The sequence below is a fragment of the Macaca nemestrina genome, chromosome 16, assembly GCF_043159975.1.
Source record: "Macaca nemestrina isolate mMacNem1 chromosome 16, mMacNem.hap1, whole genome shotgun sequence".
Lineage (NCBI taxonomy): Eukaryota > Metazoa > Chordata > Mammalia > Primates > Cercopithecidae > Macaca > Macaca nemestrina.
The window spans coordinates 80,083,137-80,102,264 of record NC_092140.1 but is presented as its reverse complement, the minus strand read 5'-3'; the positions used below and the strand labels follow the sequence as shown (position 1 = coordinate 80,102,264).

The 19,128-nt window shown below is 41.5% G+C and overlaps 1 protein-coding gene across 2 annotated transcripts in view; it reads right to left on the bottom strand.

Moving 5' to 3' along the window:
* Positions 1 to 18,338, bottom strand: part of LOC105490677 (5-hydroxytryptamine receptor 2A) — a 64,503-nt gene extending 46,165 nt beyond the window's left edge. The window contains exons 1-2 of one of the 2 annotated variants that reach the window (XM_011756552.3): positions 17,512 to 18,338; positions 13,237 to 13,437 (exon numbers count right to left, since the gene is read on the bottom strand). In XM_011756552.3, the coding sequence (XP_011754854.2) occupies positions 13,237 to 13,437; positions 17,512 to 17,671 (361 nt within the window). In that variant the 5' untranslated portion in view covers positions 17,672 to 18,338. Of the gene's footprint in view, positions 1 to 13,236; positions 13,438 to 16,329; positions 17,076 to 17,511 lie in introns of those variants that run through there. The other variant, XM_011756551.3, reaches the window with a different exon arrangement.
* Positions 18,339 to 19,128: the final 790 nt, after the last annotated feature.

The window sequence follows — 19,128 nt, the reverse complement described above, 5'->3', positions numbered from 1 at the left end:
AGGAAAGGAGAAAAGTAGAAGGCAGCTCGGCAAGAGGATGAGAAGACTTTTCAAGTAGAAGATTAAAAAATGAAAGTGTAGGAGTGAAATGACATGAGAATGATGGGAAATTTATTGTAGCTGGAGAATAAAAGGTGAGGCAATACATGGTAAGAGATGAAATAGAGGTATGGACCAGGACCTGATTTATGGGGACTTCATGCCTTTCATTTAAGGATCCGTACTTTATGGGGCAAGAGAGACACTGAAGAGTTTCAATCAGGAGAGTGATTTAGTTAAACCTGTTTCATATGGCTCACTTCACTGGCAAGATAGAGAATGAGAGCAACCATCCCATGGACAGGGAAATGTTTGCAGTAGCACCAGAGAGAGATGATGAGGGCTGACTGGGAGGAGAAAACTGATCTAGGGAACAGTGAATAAGTTAAAAACAAAAGAACCACTCAACTGCTTGCATGTGGAGGTGAGGAAGAGGAGAGGAATTCTGTGAGTCTAATGGGCTGAGTAGATGTTGATGGCCGATGCTAAGACAGACTTCAGGAGAAGAAACAGGTAGACAATGAGTAGAGATTTTCACCTGAGAAGTCTGGGGGAGTTCTGGCTACAAGTGTCCATCAAGTAGTTGGATGCAGGGGGTTGAAGCCCTAGGAAGCACTTCATGCTAGGATGCGGATTAAGCAGTTTGTCAGTGTTCTAATAGCTGAACCCATGAAAAGAAAAGGACCCAGCAGAAGCAAGAATAAAAAATGAGAAGGTAGAGAATGGGTCCCTGGAGGATATTACCATTTAAGGAAGAGAAGAAAAGGAGTCTGCAAAAGCCACAGAGGAGGAAGATCTAGGGAGTGGGAAGGAGCTGAGGAAGTAGCTAGATGTGAAGACATCAATCCACAGAATCAAAAAATTGTATTAAACAGTAACAGTAGATGATTGTGTGCATATATGTGTATGTATACACATACGATTCTGTTTTTGTAGACCAAGATAGTATCTGAGCACAGGTTTATACTACCTCACCCCTAAAATTCTGTTTAATGATACAAAAGAATAAAAACAGAATTCCCAAAAAGAAAATGTCATTTTATTAGTATTTTTTAAATGATGGAAGAATTTCTGGAAGAGAGCAGATGGGATCTGGTTTAGAGGGAAACAGAACTTGAAGAAAGGACAAAAATAAATATAAGAAACTGCAGTAAATGTCAGCAGGGTTTTGAGGAATTGGCATGAAATGCAGGATCAAAGGATATACAGAGGGATGGGAATTAAGGGGCATTCTCCAAGGGCTGAAATCTGAGGGAGCTTTGCTTGGCAGTGCTCCTCTCCTGCCTATGCTCTGTGCTGGGGAGGAACAGCATAGTTCAAGGTTAATGCAAGAGCTGTGGGTGCTGATCCAGAGAGGCAGAGAGGGATGAAGGATAACTTCATTTTTATTCTCTATAGTCCTGAGCTGTTTGATTCTGTCATGTTGAGAATGTATTTGTGTATTACCTGAATAAATTATTAACATAGAAATAGTCTTTTGGATTGAATTGGAAATGGACAAGGCCTTGGTGATCTTGACAAGAACAATAAAAGGGAAGGAGGCTGCAGACAATGTTGCTTTAAGACAGGAATGAGAGGTGACAAAATGAAAAAGCAAGGGTAAAATCTTGAGGAAATTAACATAAATTGAAGAGAAATGGAGAATCAAATTCTTGGGAAGGACAGGAGGTAGAGACAGGAAGTACAGAAGATCAGGGGTACAATTGGATGATGGGAGTAGAAAAAAACAATTGTGCATGATGGTCTTTTCTTGGGGAAGAATGGGAAATGGTTATCTGCCTTAGACAGTGGCAATCAAAGGCTGTAAAAAGGATCTAAGTAGAAAAATCTTAAAAAATCCACTACCTGGCACAGTGGCTCATGCCTGTAATCCCAGCACTTTGAGAGACTGAGGTGGGAAGATTGCTTGAGCCTAGGAGTTCAAGATCAGCCTGGGCAACACATTGAAAGCCCATTTCTACAAAAAATACAAAAATTAGCCAGGTGTGGTGATGTGCACCTATATTCCCAGCTACTGGGAAGGCTGAGATGGGAGTATCACTTGAGCATGGGAGACTGAGGCTGCAGGAAACCATACTCACACCCCTGCACTCCAGCCTAGGTGACAGGTAAGACCCTGTATCAAAAAGAAAAAAAATCCAAGAACAAATTCAGGACTGACAGCAATGAAGAAGAGGTTCTAGCTGAGATTGAAAACCACAGATAGGTGTGTGCCCAATTCATGAAGTGGAATTTTCTCCAGCAGGTCTGAGTTACTCAAGTATAGCAACAGTAAAGGCTGGTTTGTCAGAGCCATCCAGGTTGGGATTTGGTTAGGCCAATGAAGGAGTAGGATACTAGGACACAGAGGATGCTGGTGATAATAAACTGATCGGAGGATCCACCTTAGCTCCTCGCATGGTGACGATTCCTATCTTTTAGCCCAGAAAAGACTTATCTGGAGAGAGTGGAAGCCTCCAGAGCATACAGGCTCCTGACGCAGCCCAAGGGCAGTGAGTGGGCATGAAGGGGCAGCATGCAGATGTTGTTCCTCTGCTTTAAATAGCCAGAAGCAACACAAATCCCCTGTCCCTTCTCTTCTTCTTAGAAAGAATATTTAGCAAATGAATAAATAAATTCATAGTCCATAAGCCAGGCCAAATCAACAGACTAACAAAGAATAAAGCACTTCTGGCCGGGCATGGTGGCTCATGCCTATAATCCTTGCACTTTTTGAGGTCAAAAGATTGAGACTAGCCTGACCAACATGGTGAAATCCCGTCTCCAATAAAAATACAAAAATTAGCTGGGTGTGGTGGCGGGTGCCTGTAATCCCAGCTACTCAGGAGGCTGAGGCAGGAGAATCACTTGATCCTGGGAGGCGGAGGTTACAGTGAGCCAAGATGGCACCACTGCTCTCCAGCCTGGGTGACAGAGTGAGACTTCATCTCAAAAAAAAAAAAAAAAAAAAAGGCTCTTCTTTCTTTCTTATGATCTGATCGTTTCTTAATTATTCGCACCAGTTTCCAGTGGCTATGGAGTGTCTACGCTGTGCTAAGTGCTGTTTTATTGAGCGTGTTTTCCCAAAGCTGTAGTTGAAGTCTGCCGTGCAGAGAGAAGTCAGCTGCCACTCTGGCAGGCTTTGAGCTGCCTGGGTCATTAAATGACTTCTTACCCATGGGCTAATGTCCTGAAGGACAGCCAAGGACATGTCTTTCAAGAGCAGAGGTTTTTGTGATATTTTACCATATTGTACTTCTAAGTATGAGACAACTGGCCAGGCAAGGAGATGTCCCTAAATTCTCCTGCATATGTGGGCAGAGGAGAGGAAGGGTCACTGCACTCAGGGACAAGAGAACGGGTGGGCCAAGTGGTGGCCCTGCGGATCCTTTGTTTCAGGGTGGTGACAGGCATGGATGGCCACTTGACACTTGACAGCTCTCCAGCACTGCCATACTCTAGAGACAGCAGCACTTTCTCTCAACATGGCTGTGAACATCTCTGTTCCTGAATGCCAAGCCACTCAGCTGCAGGCTGGGGCACTGCCTGGATCTCTTCCTGGACCTCTGGGGAGGGTAACGAAGCATGGCAGGGGCAAAAATAAAGGTACAACAAATGGAGGCAATTTCACTTCTTCCCCCCAGGAGAGAAAGTGAGAAGACAGAGAAACCAAAGGAGACTTGGACGAATTCAAGTTTCCGTTTGTATTCTGGTAGATGCTAACTTACAACATGATCTCCCAGCAGTGGAAGCGAGGACAGGTAACCCAAAGCCCTTTCTGTCCTGGTTGCCTGAATAGTCTCTGACGAATCTCTGTGTAAAGGAGTTGGGCATAAACCTGGAGGGTCCCAGGAGAGACAATCTCAAGTGGATTCTTCAGATCGTTTGTTTCAGGCTGTGGGGCTGGGAATGTCCTCCAGTGTAAAGGCTGACAGAACACCATCTGGTTTTGAGTCTGGTTTCCTCAGTTGATTAATTTTTTCAAGAATTTTTTTTCCCAGAAGATATGGCATCATGGGAAAATATATTTCACTGTCATTCCTCTTGGACCTAAATGAGCATGCTATTTTTTCAACCTAAGTGCTTAGATTTTATGTTGTTACATTTGCTTATATACATTCACTTCATTCCATATAGAACTTGAGGTTGCTCATAAAAAAGAAATAAAAAATAAGACCAAAAAAGTGCAAAAAGTACGCCAGCCAAAAGGTCTAGAAAGTAGATATATAAAGTTACATGCAATTCCAAGTATAGTAGTTTATGGGAAATTAGAGGCTGAGTTTTGAAACCCATAAGCAAATGAAAATGATCAGGGAAGTTTAAAAATGAGAAACTAATAAATCAGACAATAAAAAAAAATCCTTAATTAAAAGTATGCTCTGGTGAATGAGTAGACAGATCAGTAGAAACAGTCAATAAACATACCTAAATACACATGGAATGCAGTAGATGACAAAGGTGGTATATGAAATCAATGGGGAAACAAATGATGCGGGGACAGTAGGTGGCCATGCAGAAAAAGATAAAATTAGATCACAGGTTAATTTCTAAATGGTTTAAAGACTTAAATTTATAAAACAAAACCATAAAAGTAATGGGAGAAAACATTTAACTTTGTAGTGGAAAAGGCTTTTGTAGTAATGATTCAAAATTCAGAAGCTATAAGAGAAAGGAACATTTATAAATGAGACTCCTAAATCCATGTAGGAAAAAAACAAGTAATGTCAAGTGACAAGTGACAAACTGGGAATATACAAGAAAGCTGTGATAACACAAAGCGCTTAATCCCCTAATTTACCAATTAGGAAAAGGCCAAGAACTTTATAGACAAGAGTTCAAATTATACTGAAAACTTAACACTTATATGACAAGCATTACATTTACTCAATCTTTAAAATAACCTCATAAAGCCAAAATAAATCGGCATCTATTATCTTTTCTCACATGGCATTAGCATATGAAATAGAATCCAAGAGAGATCCATCTTGCAAACAGACCATAATATAGGTACTGTTACCATCACCATTTTATCACCAGGAACCCGAGACACAAGTGAAGTAACTTGCCCAAGGCCACACAGCTTAGGAGGAACAGAGCCAGAATTCACATCCAGATAGTGTGGCTCCAGACATTTTGCTTATATTCTCTAAGTCCTACAGTAAAAACCATGGACAGCCAATCATAGAAAACAAAACATAAACATAACATGAAACGATGTTAAACATGAATAAACTGGAAACGATGCTAAAACCCCCATATACTAAATCAACACAAAACTACAATGAGAGCTTATTTTCACTGTCCTTCAAAGATTCCTGAAACATCTGCACTGTCTAGGAAGGTAGGATTTGAGCTGCATGAAGGCAAGAGGTTAGGTCCGGTGACCTCAGTCTTCAGGTTAAGATTCTATGTAAGGTGTCACGGCTTGAGGGGAATGGCCTCAAATAAATGTAACACAGCTTGCCTTTCCTCCCATTACAAAAGTAATAATGCAGAAAATACATGGTCATGTTTATCCTTGAGGGAAAAAAAATCTATTTAGACCGACGGTACTTCAAAATTACCCCATAAACTGCAAATATATTTCTGAAATGAAATAATGTCTGGAAAAGGAATTTAAAGTGGTATCTTTGGTTGCCTGTCAGAATATGACAATGTGAAAATAGTCATTTTCACCTTTTCTGAGATACATCTTTGCTAAAGACAGGAAATAAAGTAGCTTCTATTTTCTCTTCTCATGGCATTGGCATATGGAAAAAGGATACATCATGAAGCGTCCATTATGAGAAAGGAAACCATCCTGAGGAAAGGGTTTGCTCGTTTTATAGGTTGCGGTGAAGTCACAGTTACTGCTGATCATGGGAGGTAGGTTTATGAAGGGAAAATGAAACCCATAGAGAACACCAGGATCCCTCCCTCCCCACCCCCTAGGATTATTCTTAATCCAATGCTTCAATCTCCTGTCATTGCTGCTTTAGTCAGAAGCTCCCACACAGAAAACACAATTGATTTGCGATGATGTTCCTTTTCCTCAGAATTAGATGGAATCCTTGGCAGGCAGTGAAGTGACCACACTGATAATGGTGAGCAAGGGAAAAGCAGCAGTACATTTCAGGAGTACTGAGTGCAGGAAAACCTGACTAATCTATGATGTGGTTACCACGGTGAAAATGTGTCAGATCCTTGCTAACTTTGAAAGTAGGCCGCCTCATCCAAGAAGCTGTCTTTGACCCGTGATGCAGGTATAACAGCTGCATTCTGGATCATCTGAAACACTTTGGAATAAAAATATTTGTGACAGGCTGGGTGCAGTGCCTCAGGCCTGTAATCCCAGCACTTTGGGAGGCCGAGGCAGGTGGATCACAAAGTCAGGAGATTTGAGACCATCCTGGCTAACACGGTGAAACCTCGTCTCTACTAAAAACGAAAAAAAAATTAGCTGGGCATGGTGGCGGGCGCCTGTAGTCCCAGCTACTCAGGAGGCTGAGCCAGGAGAATGGAGTGAACCCAGAAGGCAGAGCTTGCAGTGAGCCGAGGTCGCACCACTGTACTCCAGCCTGGGCGACAGACCAAGACTCTGTCTTAAGAAAAAACACAAAACTATATAGAAATGCATAAGGAAAAAGATAACAATCCTACCATTCTTTCTAATTTAATCATCTTGATAAGTGTGAAATCTTTTGACAGATTCTCAGCACTTGTGTGTGTATTTGTGTGTGTCTATATACATATATCTATATCCCCACATATTATCCTATATTATTAGTTTACCAGAATGAGCTCACACCATGCATACCACCCCAAAACTTGCTGCTTGCATTTAATATCATGAACATTCCTTCACTTAAATATCAAATACAGTGGTCCCCCTTATCTGAGGGCCATACATTCCAAGACCCCCAGTAGATGCCCAAAACCAAGGATACTAAACTTTATATAGACTTTTCTCCTGTACATGCATACCTATGATAAAGGTTAATTTATAAATAAGGCACAGTAAGAGCTTAGCAGTAAGAATTAAAGTATTAGTAAATGATTGAGTAAAATAAAGATGACTTCAAGCACTATGATGTCATGGCGGTTGGTCTGATAACTGAGATGGCTACCAAGTGACTCACAGGTGGATAGCATCTGCAGTGCGGATATGCTGGACAAAGGGAACATTCACATTCTGGGTAATATGAGGCAGGATGGTGGGAGAGTTTATCCCTCTACTTGGTATGGAGGGCAATTTAAAACTTTCAAATTGTCTATTTCTTGAAATTTCCACTTAACAGTTTCAGAGTGTGGTTAACTGGGTAAATAAAACCATGGAAAGGGAAACTGTGGATAAATGGAAACAACTGTAGTCTCAGTATTTTAAAGATGATCTAAATATTCTGCAATTTAGAGAAAAGTGATGTATCTCAACATAATCCAGCCTTTCCATTTCTTCCATTCTGAAGAAATTGCTGCATTAAAGATCATTACATGTACTCTTGTTTTTCTATAGAATAGATTCTCTCAAGTAGAACTGGTAGGTCAAGTTTGAATAGCTTTTGCTAGATAGTCCAAGAATAAATAATTCACATTTCCACAAGCAGGGTTTTGAGAGAGCGCATGTGGTACCATATTCAGGGCAGCGCTGGCTGTTTTCACTAACTTCATTTTGCCAGTTGGATAAGTGAAACATGTTACTGCATTGTTTCAGATTATATTGCCATGATTGTTAAAGAGGCTCAACATGTTTAATAAGTTTTATTGTCCATTTCATGTTATGTTTCTGTGAATTGCCTGAAATTTTAGTTTGCTTATTCTCTTGTTGTTAGATTGTTTCCTTTTCCTCCTTTTCAATCTGTTGCTATTTGTATCTTAAGGTTATTAATCCTTGGTCTGCCGATCATATACATTGAAATACTTTGCTTACACTGATTTTTGCCACATCAAACTTATATAACTGTTTATATATTTTTCTTTATGGCTTCTGCATTTTTTGACTTGCTTTAAAAGATCTGCTCTGCCACTAGGTTATTTAGAAATTATTGGAAAACCTGGGACTTGGGACTCAGGGTAATGAGGAAATAACTTAATGAGATTATTTACTTTAGATATATTAATAGAAATAACGTGATGATTTGCAATGGAACTGTAATCATGAGAGCAATGGAAGAGGCCCACAACAATTCAAACTAACTGGGATGGAGAAGGAAATGGAGACATTGTACAAGTCAGTGAATGAAATAGTTCATTTAAAAAATGAGCTATTAAAATATGAATATAAGATGGAAGGGCTAAAACTGGTGTTGATGGTCACAAATGTGGGCAGGTCAAATTTCAGTATTAAAAAGGCAAAGACTCACAGATTTTGTTAAAAATAAATCTGTCCCTATGTTACTTGTGAAAATGCACATAAAGCAAAGCTACAAAAAACATATTAAAAATGAAAAGATGAGAAAATAGCTTGGGGAGAGTCAAACAAAAAAGGTGGAGTAATATTAGTACCACATAAAGCAGAATTCGAGGTCCCAAACCTGTCCTTGGGATCAGGGAGATAAAAAGCAGTTGGTGAGAGGGTACCAAGGTAGCCAGGATGTTAAGAAGTTAAGATTGTGGAGTGAAGGGAAGAGCAAGAAAGCAAGATAACACTATGAGCTACCTTTCTACTCAGGCACTTGCCAGTTTGTTAATCGAACAGATTGAGAGACCGAATAGCTAAAGAGAGTTAGCCGTAGTCTTACGATGTTGAGGATATAAAACTTGAAGTTCAGGACTCCTCAAAATGGAGAACACGTCAGGCTTTCATCTGGGATCATGAAAAAATACATCCTAGGTGTAAAGGCAAACTGGAAATAGACTGGTTTTTATAAGAACCTTGCCTTAAATAAACTCAATCCCTTATTGGATTAAGGGGACCTATGCTTACTTTAACTGCTGCTAATGCTAAAGACAGTATCAACAAAGCATCCAAACATTTTATTCCAGTGTCCAGTATTCAATTAAAAAGAATTACCAGGCATACACAGTACTCAATTTTAAAAAATTACCAGACATACCAACAGACAGAATGAAGAAAAAAAAACCACAACTCAGAAAAGAGAAGTCCCTAGGTCATCCCACAACCCAGAAAATAGATATCCAGATATTTGTGATTAATATTTAAGAAAATAGATGAAGACATGAAGAATTATTCTAAAAACCTGGAATCTATAAAGGATTAAATGAAAAAATCTAGAACTAAAAGTGTAGGAATTAAAATTAAGAAAACAAGAGATGGGTCTTAAGCAGATTAGAAGTAGCTGATGAGAGGACTAGAAACAGAAGAAGAAAAGTCAGTAAAACTAAAGAAATAAGAGAAGAAAAATGTAGAAAATGTGGAAGTGTTTAACACTGTATGTTTTTACTAATATGTGGGAGCTGAATGATGAGAACACATGGACACATGGTGGGGATCAACACACACTGGGGCCAGTTGGGGTGGCGGGGAGGTGGGAAGGTTAGCATCAGGAAGAATAGCTAATGGAGGCTGGGCTTAACACCTGGGTAATGGGATGATCTGTGCAGCAAACCACCATGGCACATGTTTGCCTATGTAACAAAATCCTGCACATGTACCCCTGAACTTAAAAGTTGGAGAAAAAAGAAAAAAAAAAAGTAGAAGTGTTTGAGTTATAAAGAACTTGGGTAAAAGGTTTAGCATACATGAAATTGGAGTCCCATACCTGAGGAAGAGAGAGAATGCAGCAGAAGCAATATTTGAAAAGATGATGGCCAGTGTTTTCTCAAAGTGGCCAAAGTCACAAGTTTAAGAATCAATATATACACTATACAGGATAAAAACAGAAACTAATTCACAATTAAGTACATCATGGTAAAGCTGCTAAAATAGAGACTGAATATTCTGAAGCAGCAGGGTGTGGCACAAGGCAATGCTTCTGAAGGAATAACAATAAGACTGATAGCTGGGTTCTTATAAACAAAAAATATAAGCCTGAAATGTTGGATTTGCCACCTATGAAGTGCTGAAAAAAAGATGACTGTCAACCTAGAATTCTATACTGAGCGAAAATGTGTTTGAAATGAAAGCAAAATAAAGGTGCCTAGGATAAGAAAAACAGAAAAAACTACATGATATTCTAGAGGAAATTCTTCAGGAATGAGGAACCCAGGCAAAATCACGAAAATGAAGAAAACAATAAACAGCAACAGGGGTTAATATGTGAGAAACACTGAATAGAATGGCTATAATGATGTCTTACGGGTTTAAAAAAAAGACATTTAGTAAACAGGGAAAAACCTAAAAGACAACAGGGATAGATGGAGTTAAAAGGTTCTAAAGTTTTTGCACTAACCAAGAAGTGTTACAAGTAATAATTTGTTTTAGACTCGAAGGTCAATAAGGAATGTTGTAATCATTAACGTAATTTAAAACAATGGATGAAAGCTCATAAAGGGGAATGATGGATTGACAATTCGTGATTAGTCCAAAAGAAGGTAAGAATGAAAAGAAACTAGAATATAGAACAAAAAAGAAAATAGAAAGCAAATTGTAAGATAACAGATTTAAACCCAAATATGAGTTAACATTATATGTAAAAGGACTAAATACTCCAACTAAAAGACAAAGATTGGGTTAAAAACAAAACTTTATATGCTGTTTATAGGCTAACACTTTAAAGTCACAAAAGGTTTGAAAGTAATAGGATGAAATAAGATATATCCAAAAATGATAATCAAAAGAAAATTAACTATACTAAGATCAAATAGATAATAAGTCAAGAAGCATCACTAGATATAAAGTGGGACATTTAATGATAAAAGAATCAATTGTCTTCTACATTACTGTGAGAGATCTTTGAATGCATATCTTCTTCATCTTGGTCTATGCATTGCCAAGCACATAATAGATGTACATTACAAGAGGCCAAATGTGGGCGCAGTAATCCCAGCACTTTGGGAGGCCAAGGTGGGTGGATCACCTGAGGTCAGGAGTTTGAGACTAGCCTGACCAACATGGAGAAACTTTCTCTCTACTAAAAATGCAAAATTAGCTGAGTGTGGTGGCACATGCCTGTAATCCCAGCTACTCAGGAGGCTGAGGCAGGAGAATCGCTTGAACCTCAGAGGCGGAGGTTGTGGTGAGCCGAGATAGTGCCATTGCACTCCAGCCTGGGCAACAAGAGTGAAACTCCGTCTCAAAAAGACTGGCCAAATGAATGGATGAATGATCCTTGCCCAGCACCACCACAGCCATTCCAGCCTGCCTGCCTCCTGTGGTGATAGTCTGCCTCTGGCTCTTTCTGGCTATCTTTTGGGCAGTGGAAAGAGCATGGGCTTTGGACTCCAATTGACCCATATTGACTCCTGATTATAAGCAATATCATCCTGTGCAACTGAGTTCTCTGCAGCTGATTTTCTTTAAGGGGTTTTGTATACTACTGGGTCTGTACTCAGTGCTCAGAAACTGTTACCTTAATATTGTTATCATGAAGCTTGAATGAGATGGGGGAGTCAGTGTGGCTGAGAAAAAGATGGTTGACCTTCTCAGCATTTGTCTCACCAGTGGCACAGTATATTAGGGTAAGACTACGGACAGTGTATCAGGGTAAAAATAAATAGCTTCATTTGCTCCCTTTGCATTATATTCTTGATTCTCCTACTTATCACACTGACCACCCTGAAAACCTGTCTCAGTGGTCTTCAACTCTGACTGCTCCTTAGAATCACCTGGCCTCACCCTAGGCCATTAAATCGGAATGTTCCCCAGGAGTATTTTATGTGTAACTGGGAATGAGTGGTTACTGGCCCTTCACTGTCTTGCTCCTAGTAGAATGAGTCCAACTTGCACAGTCCCAGAAACTACAAGCATTTTCTAGGAGCAAAAACTGTTTCCTAAGGACGGTGCAGAAAGAACAGGGCTTGGTGCTGGAAGTTTAGGGTCCTAGTCTTGCTGCATGTTGGAGATATGACCCAATAAACCACAATACCTCTGTACTCTGGTTCCCTCATTTATCAAATAAGCACCATAGAATCTTCTGTCTCAAACTGTAATGGGAAATTTAAAACAGAATGTAGGTAAGACTTCTTAAACATTTGAAAGCGACACAAGTGTGATTTGTTAGTGTTTCCATCAGATGTTCCCATCAGAATTCAACAGAATCCTCATTGTGCTGCTTACTGGCTGTGGGGCTTTGGACGGCTCATTTTGCTTTTTGAATCCCAGTTTTTCCTCTTCTATAAGATGGAGCTACCTGCTCTTCAAATTGCATAATAGTTCCCATTGCTAGCAGCAAAGTAAACAATGGGAACTAAAAAACACAAGATATTGTATCATTGTGTTGGTTCTTATTATTGGTACTATTATCCAATGCTGTGGATAAGCTCACTCAAGCCCTTGATTTCTAGCGCCGGAATCCCATAGTCTCTCATATTAGCAGATGCTGGCACCAGCGTGGCCATAAGCAGGTGCAGCACTCCTGCCTGACAGGCTTTTGGATTTTAAAATGAATGTCAGAGAATCTTTGGTTACCAACCAAGCCGCTGAGGTTGACAGATACAATGCACTTCACTGCCTGAGACCTGCCCCCTTAGCTTCCCTTCCCTTGGCTTTTCTCACTGTTAGGTGTGTGACAGAAGATCAATACTGGCAACAGATGAATGTATGTGATCAACTTAACAGAAGCGGGTTGAAATCCTTTGGTGTGTGGTATCATAAAAGGAGGAAGGTCATTAAGGACACCAGGGCAGACTGAGAAGCAGCCTTGCCCCAAAGCAAATCCTGGCACTTTCCTCTGGCCCACCTTTCCCCTCCAAGCTTCAGCACATGGTACCTTTCTCTAGAGCCCAGAGGCTTTATGTTCTCTAACACAGTGGTCTGCATCTTTACGTTGACCGTAAGTCCAGTGATTATAAAAGTTGAGGTCTTTGGGAAACCCAATAATTAGAGTCGTGGATTGGAAAGTAAGAAATAGGGAAAACACAGTTATTTCTGATTTTTTTTTGGCTCTACTGTTTATAGTCTTGCCTGTGCAAAGCAATACAAATTGATGTTGTCAGCCAGTGACATAAACAGATTTTTCTTTCCTGAAGCGAATCTGATAATTACGATGTTGTAACGTATCTTGTACCACCCAAAACAGTAGATTGAGGATGTCAGGTTTCAGTACAACAAAATGGAACAAGTCTTTTCAGAAAGCACGAACTGTCATTTCAAATGAGACTCTGAAATATGTTCCCACTTACCTACTGATATGGTCCAAACAGCAATGATTTTCAGAAATGCCTTAGTTCTGGAGTTGAAGCGGCTGTGGTGGATGGGATTCTGGATGGCGACGTAGCGGTCCAGCGAGATGGCGCAGAGGTGCATGATGGAGGCCGTGGAGAAGAGCACGTCTAGGTAAATCCAGACCGCGCAAAGCTTGCTGGGCAGAGGCCACCGGTACCCTACAAGGCAGAAGGTTGGTGTCAGTGAGCAACCTTGTGCCTCCTAGAGCATGCGGATCCCTACCCTATGACAATTTCCAGCTCTGGGACAGGCACAGGTGATGGCAAAGGACAGCACAATATATTTTTAGTATTTGAAAAAAAGCCCACTGGCGACTGTACTTAAATATGATAAGCTAGCACTGGCTGATGAATGCAGGGTTTGAAAATTTCTAGCGTCTGGAGTTATGTGAGTGTGGCATGGAAACTCAGATTGTCTCTATTTGGGGGTTCTCTTTCTTCCCCCTTACACCTGGCAAAACTTTTCTTAATGGCTTATGTCAAAAGTTGTGTTTTGGCTCCTCTTCTGGAGCACCTCTCACCCTGTACTGTCAGGATTTAGTCACAGATTCTCTGGATTGTATTTCCCTGAGGTTAATCTCACCTCTTAGTCATTATTATAACCATCCAGTCCCATACAGTGATGGCAATAAATTGCATTGGTGCAAATGACTAAATGATTAAAAATTCAGATTGTGAATATGTCTATTTGTAAAAATGAAAAATAATGATCTAATAATGCTTTGGGTGCCAAACTCAAATTTAGGGTATGTGTAGGGAGAGGTGAAGACAAGGGTGAAGAAAAATAAAGGAAGGTGTCCTTGCTCTGAGCTTTGTTTTAGGGAAGCATTTCTCAAACTTTAGTGAGCATCAGACTCTGCCACGCCTCTTACTGCTGGATCTCCCTCCAGAGGTGCTGATGCAGTTAGTCTGGAGCAGGCTGTAGAATTTGCATTTGAATTAGCAAGCTCCAGGGTGATGGCGGATGCTGCTGGTCCAGGGACCACGCTATGTGAACAGCTGCTTTAGGGTGGTGGCTCTCAATCCTGGCTGCACATCAGAATCAGCTGGAGAGCTTTAGAGAAGGTCCTGATGCCTGTGCCAAATCCAGCCCAATTAAATCATCTTTGGAGGGTGGGCTGAGGTGGACATCAAATGTCAAAGCGTTTGCAAAGCCTTTTCCCAGCTCCCCAGACAATTCCAATGTAAGAGACACTGCAGGTCACCTGCTGTATGAGGAAGGTTAGAGTGTGCCTTATGGACATAAACAAAGTGTCCTGGTTTTGTGTTTTGGAGGTAGATCAAGCAGTTATATAAACTTTAATTAGTTTTGATCACAGCATAAGCAGTGGAGTTAGATCTGCCTGCATGTGAGAAGGAAAATATGAAAGTCCACTTTTCTTATTACAGACCCACAAAGCTGAACAAACTCCAACGCAAACGTACACTCTCTACCAAAATGCCACAGGAGATACTTAGATAAGTAAAGAGCGTACGTACAAGCCTAATTTACATCCATTCACTTAGATTATTTGCAAAGAGCTTGAGCTGAAATGAAAGCCTTTTCCTTTGCAGCGCCTGATGGGGGAAACCACACTCTCTCTGTTCGAAACAGATGGCCCTCGGAGGGGTTTTCTCCGCAAGCAGGCAGCCCAGGCCTCAGTCCGTGTTTCCGATGCGGGATAAGGAGGGGGCATTTCCTTGTGGGAGAAGCCTCATGCCCCACGCCCCGTGGACTGGGCGAGGCGGGAGGAGCAGCTCAGGGAGGGGCGGGGCTCCGGAGGGAACAGGCTGCGCTCAGAGCGGCGGCCGCCAGGGGGCGCCCTTGCTCCCCAAGCGGGTGACGCCTGGGGTCACCCCACCCTCCAGCTGCTGTTTTGGTTCCTGCTCTGTCACTCCTCCTACCCCCACTGGAGTTTGCCCCCTAGGGGAGGGGGTTTGGGAAGGGGAGAATCTTCCCCAGGATGCCGGGGAAAGGACAGGCAAATTTAATGAAATCATTCTGGTGTGGCATTTAAATGGTCAAGCGAAGGCTGGACTTGCAATGAGAATTACCAGCTTTGTGCAAACTGGCGCCTGCTCGCCCTTGCCTACCGCCTGCCTTCTTCACACTCTCCAGGGCTGGGTTGATTTTTTTTTAAATCTTAGCCCCTAAGACTTGGCCAGAAAATTTCCCCTTAAAGATAGCTATCATAACCTGTCTCTAAGCTCTGGGGTGACTGCTGCTCGTGCCTGTGTCAGCAGTCACAATAGTCTCTCTCTCCTTTAAGGAGGTATCTGGCTGTATTACTCATAATTTGGAAAGAATATCACATTCTGGTCCCTTGCTGAGAGGTTTGACTGTTTCAAACTCTGTTGAGAAGAAAGCAAGATTAATCCCTTCCCATTTGTTTCCCACCCTCCTCCAAACCAGACGGGAGGAGTGTATGCATACGCATTTTTAAAGAGTTGATATAATTCAAAGGCACATTTCCAAATTAGCTTCTCTGGGCAGGGAACAATTAAAACTGGAGTAATTCATTTATTCTAATGGAGACTCTGCATATTTTAACATAAAACCTACTGCACCACTAATGTCCTCCCTGCAAATATTCAAGGTAATTGGGAAGGCTTTATCACTCCATTAGAAGTGCCGAAAACTGTGTGACAAAGATGAAACTATTCTGTCCTGAAGGCTGGAATATTGGTTGGGAATATAAAGGAGCAAAAATCAAGTAGATTCAGAATGACGGGTAAGTTACTGGTTTATGACTGCATCGGGGTAATTTATAAAAATGTCTACATTAAATGTACAGGGTTTAAAGCACAAAACTTTCCAATGATCATTTTTACACAGGATGTACATGTTTTAAAGCACGAAACTCTCCAATGATCACAGGTCATAGACTGTCTGATTTTTATGTGAAATCCCATTTTAAGAGTAAAATATAAGTAACATAGTAGACCCTAGTCTATAAATAAAGCCTTCTATTTATCATTTGTTTGCCTCCTGAGCCCCATCTCATCTGCTGATGGCATGCACATGCTCTTTATTACCAGTGCGAGTACAGCTGGGAAACTAATGCCACTCACCATACAGGATGGTTAACATGGACACGGGCATGACAAGGAAACCCAGCAGCATATCAGCTATGGCAAGTGACATCAGGAAATAGTTGGTGGCATTCTGCAGCTTTTTCTCTAGGGACACTGCCATGATGACGAGTATGTTTCCAGCAATGGTTAGAATAATCACTACAGCTGTCAATAAAGCAGACCAGTTTTTTTCCTGGAGATGAAGTAAGGAGAGACACGATGGTGAGAGGCACCCTTCACAGGAAAGGTTGGTTCGATTTTCAGAGTCGACTGTCCAGTTAAATGCATCAGAAGTGTTAGCTTCTCCGGAGTTAAAGTCATTACCGTAGAGCCTGGTGTCTTCATTTAATTGCATTAAGGAGTTCGTAGTTGAGCTCAAAGAAGTATTTTCTTCACAAAGAATATCCATGTCTAAGCCAGAACTTGTAGCAGATGAGGTGTGGAAGGACTAACACGTTATAGCCTCTGCTCACCATTCACCTTGATGTCCCCATGCTCTGTAACACTGAGACTGGTGTACATGCTGGTCTCCCGGGGCTGGATTTTTGTCTTCCATTATTACAATTATTACAATGATAAAGAACCGAACTGTGGTGGCTCTAAGTTTTCTTCATTCACAATTTTAGGAGAGTCCACGGTTTGATGATTTTATTATTTTCTCGGCAAAGCGAGGACAAAAAAGCAGAATGAACTTTTAGCATAGAGGTTGCAGGTTTTTTTGAGCATTCGGGGAGATAAATGTCCTGGACAAAGAAGAAAAGTTTTATAACTACTGGGACTCTTGTTTATATCTCATTTTGTTGGTTATGCCGATAGTACTAGTTTAGCCACAGTATTATTAAAATAGCATGCAATCAGAAACAGCGGGGATGTACACATTCTACATTAAGAAAGTCAATTAAAAATACATCCAGTGTTAATCTCATAGTAATTGGATGTACTTTGGGTTACAGTTCTCAGCCATTCTTAGGCTGAATTGCCACAGCTGCCGTCAGGAATTTCAGCTCCCACAATGTTGCTTAGCTGATAAAAGGAAAACAAAAAAAGTCTTAAGTAAAGATTAGCAGACAACTTTGCTCACTAGAAATTCTCATTGAAATGATTACATGTTGGCCAAGCATGATTTCAAACCGGAAAGAAAATTACATAGCAATAAAATATAGCGGCACGAGAACTTACATTTGTCTTCAGGGTCCACACAGGAGATGCAGCGAGTCACAGAATAACAAGTGTATCTCTCACAGTAATTAAACTGGTGTAGAGTCCCCTCTTCTTGAGCTTCCACCAGCATAATATGATAGTAATTTGGTTTCTGTTTTGCTGACTTCAAAAACTGCATGCAAGAGCCGAGCCAGCTCCCGCACTGCTAGGATCCTGTTGGCTTCCTCTGGCACGGCTCGGCTGGGTTCCTCCCTCCCTGTGCGGCTCGCCTCAGCAGGCACACATTTAGAAATCATTCACGAGCCCCTCAAAGTCACACAAAAGAACTGCACGGGAAAGTAGGAAGAGCTGTCTGCACCAAGGGACTCCTGGTTTCCACGGGAATGGAGTAGCTCTCTGGCTGCCTCGTTCACTTCATCAGACCTCCCTCTATGTGTATGTCATAAGCTGCAAGGTAGCAACAGCCAGGAGGGCGGACCAAATAGGCTTTTTCTTCTCCCTCTTTTTGCTACATATTAATATTGGGGAGTTTTCCTTTGCTTTTGAGAGAGAGAAACTGGAGAAATGGCCTTTCGTGCAGATTCCCATTAAGGTGGGTAAGTGGCACTGTGGTCATTTTTTAGGCTGAAGGGTGAAGAGAGAACATAAATAAGGCTGAAAAACAGTACGTCCTGGGAGTGCTGTGAGCGTCCGGCACTTCCATCCAAAGCCAACAGTGTTTGTGTCCAGAGTGGAATTACTGACGTTGGCCACATGGGCTCAGGGTGGCCAGGCACATCTATGGTGATAACTCTGATACACTATTAGCACTATTTTTGTTTAAGAGAGATGCCATTGAACTGGCTTATTTTCTTCAGCAGAAGTATGCCACCCAGATGTTATTCAAAACCTCACATGTGGTAGGAAATAAGTTGGTTTTGCAGTACCAACTTTTTCCCCCACCGGTAATGACAACTTGCCTTACTTGTAAAGAAAGCCCTTTCCCAAGTAGGTTTCTCAAGGAAGCAGTTCGATCTCTCTATTTTTGCAGGCATGAAAATATTTTCCTCAGTAGTTGGGTTTTTCTAGAGTTCCATCACCTTCTGTTCTTCACGTTCTCCCTAGACAAATTCAGTGACTCTCATGGCTTCAATGTGTTTGTGGCCAAGTCTGTACCTTCATAGCTGATTATTTCCCTCAGTTCCAGACTTAAATCTCCAGCTGCCCATTGGCTCCTTCCATGGTAGCCGATGAGACCTCAACCTCAGCATCTTCCCTCACTCTCCATCCCCCTGCCCTGCTCTCAGTGCTTGTTCCTACCCATTCACTTGCGTGATGGAATCACCACCTCTTCAGACAGCTGCTGTTATCTATAACTCTTCATTCTGGCTGCCAGATCCCAGCGTAGTCTCCAGCGCTACCTCTGTATGCATATTTCTCACATGTCCTCTCCTGCAGCCTGCAGCTCGCACCCTGTGGTTGAGACCTGGGCCATCCATTTCCTGGGTGGGTGCCTTAGTGTCCCCCTCACTGCCCTGCCTGCCACCCTCCTACCCCTCCATGTCAAATGTGCACACTGGCGAGCAGGCAGCGGAGAACACAGACCTTAGAGTTCCTTGGTTTTGAATCCTAGCTCTGTAACTCATAAACAGTAGA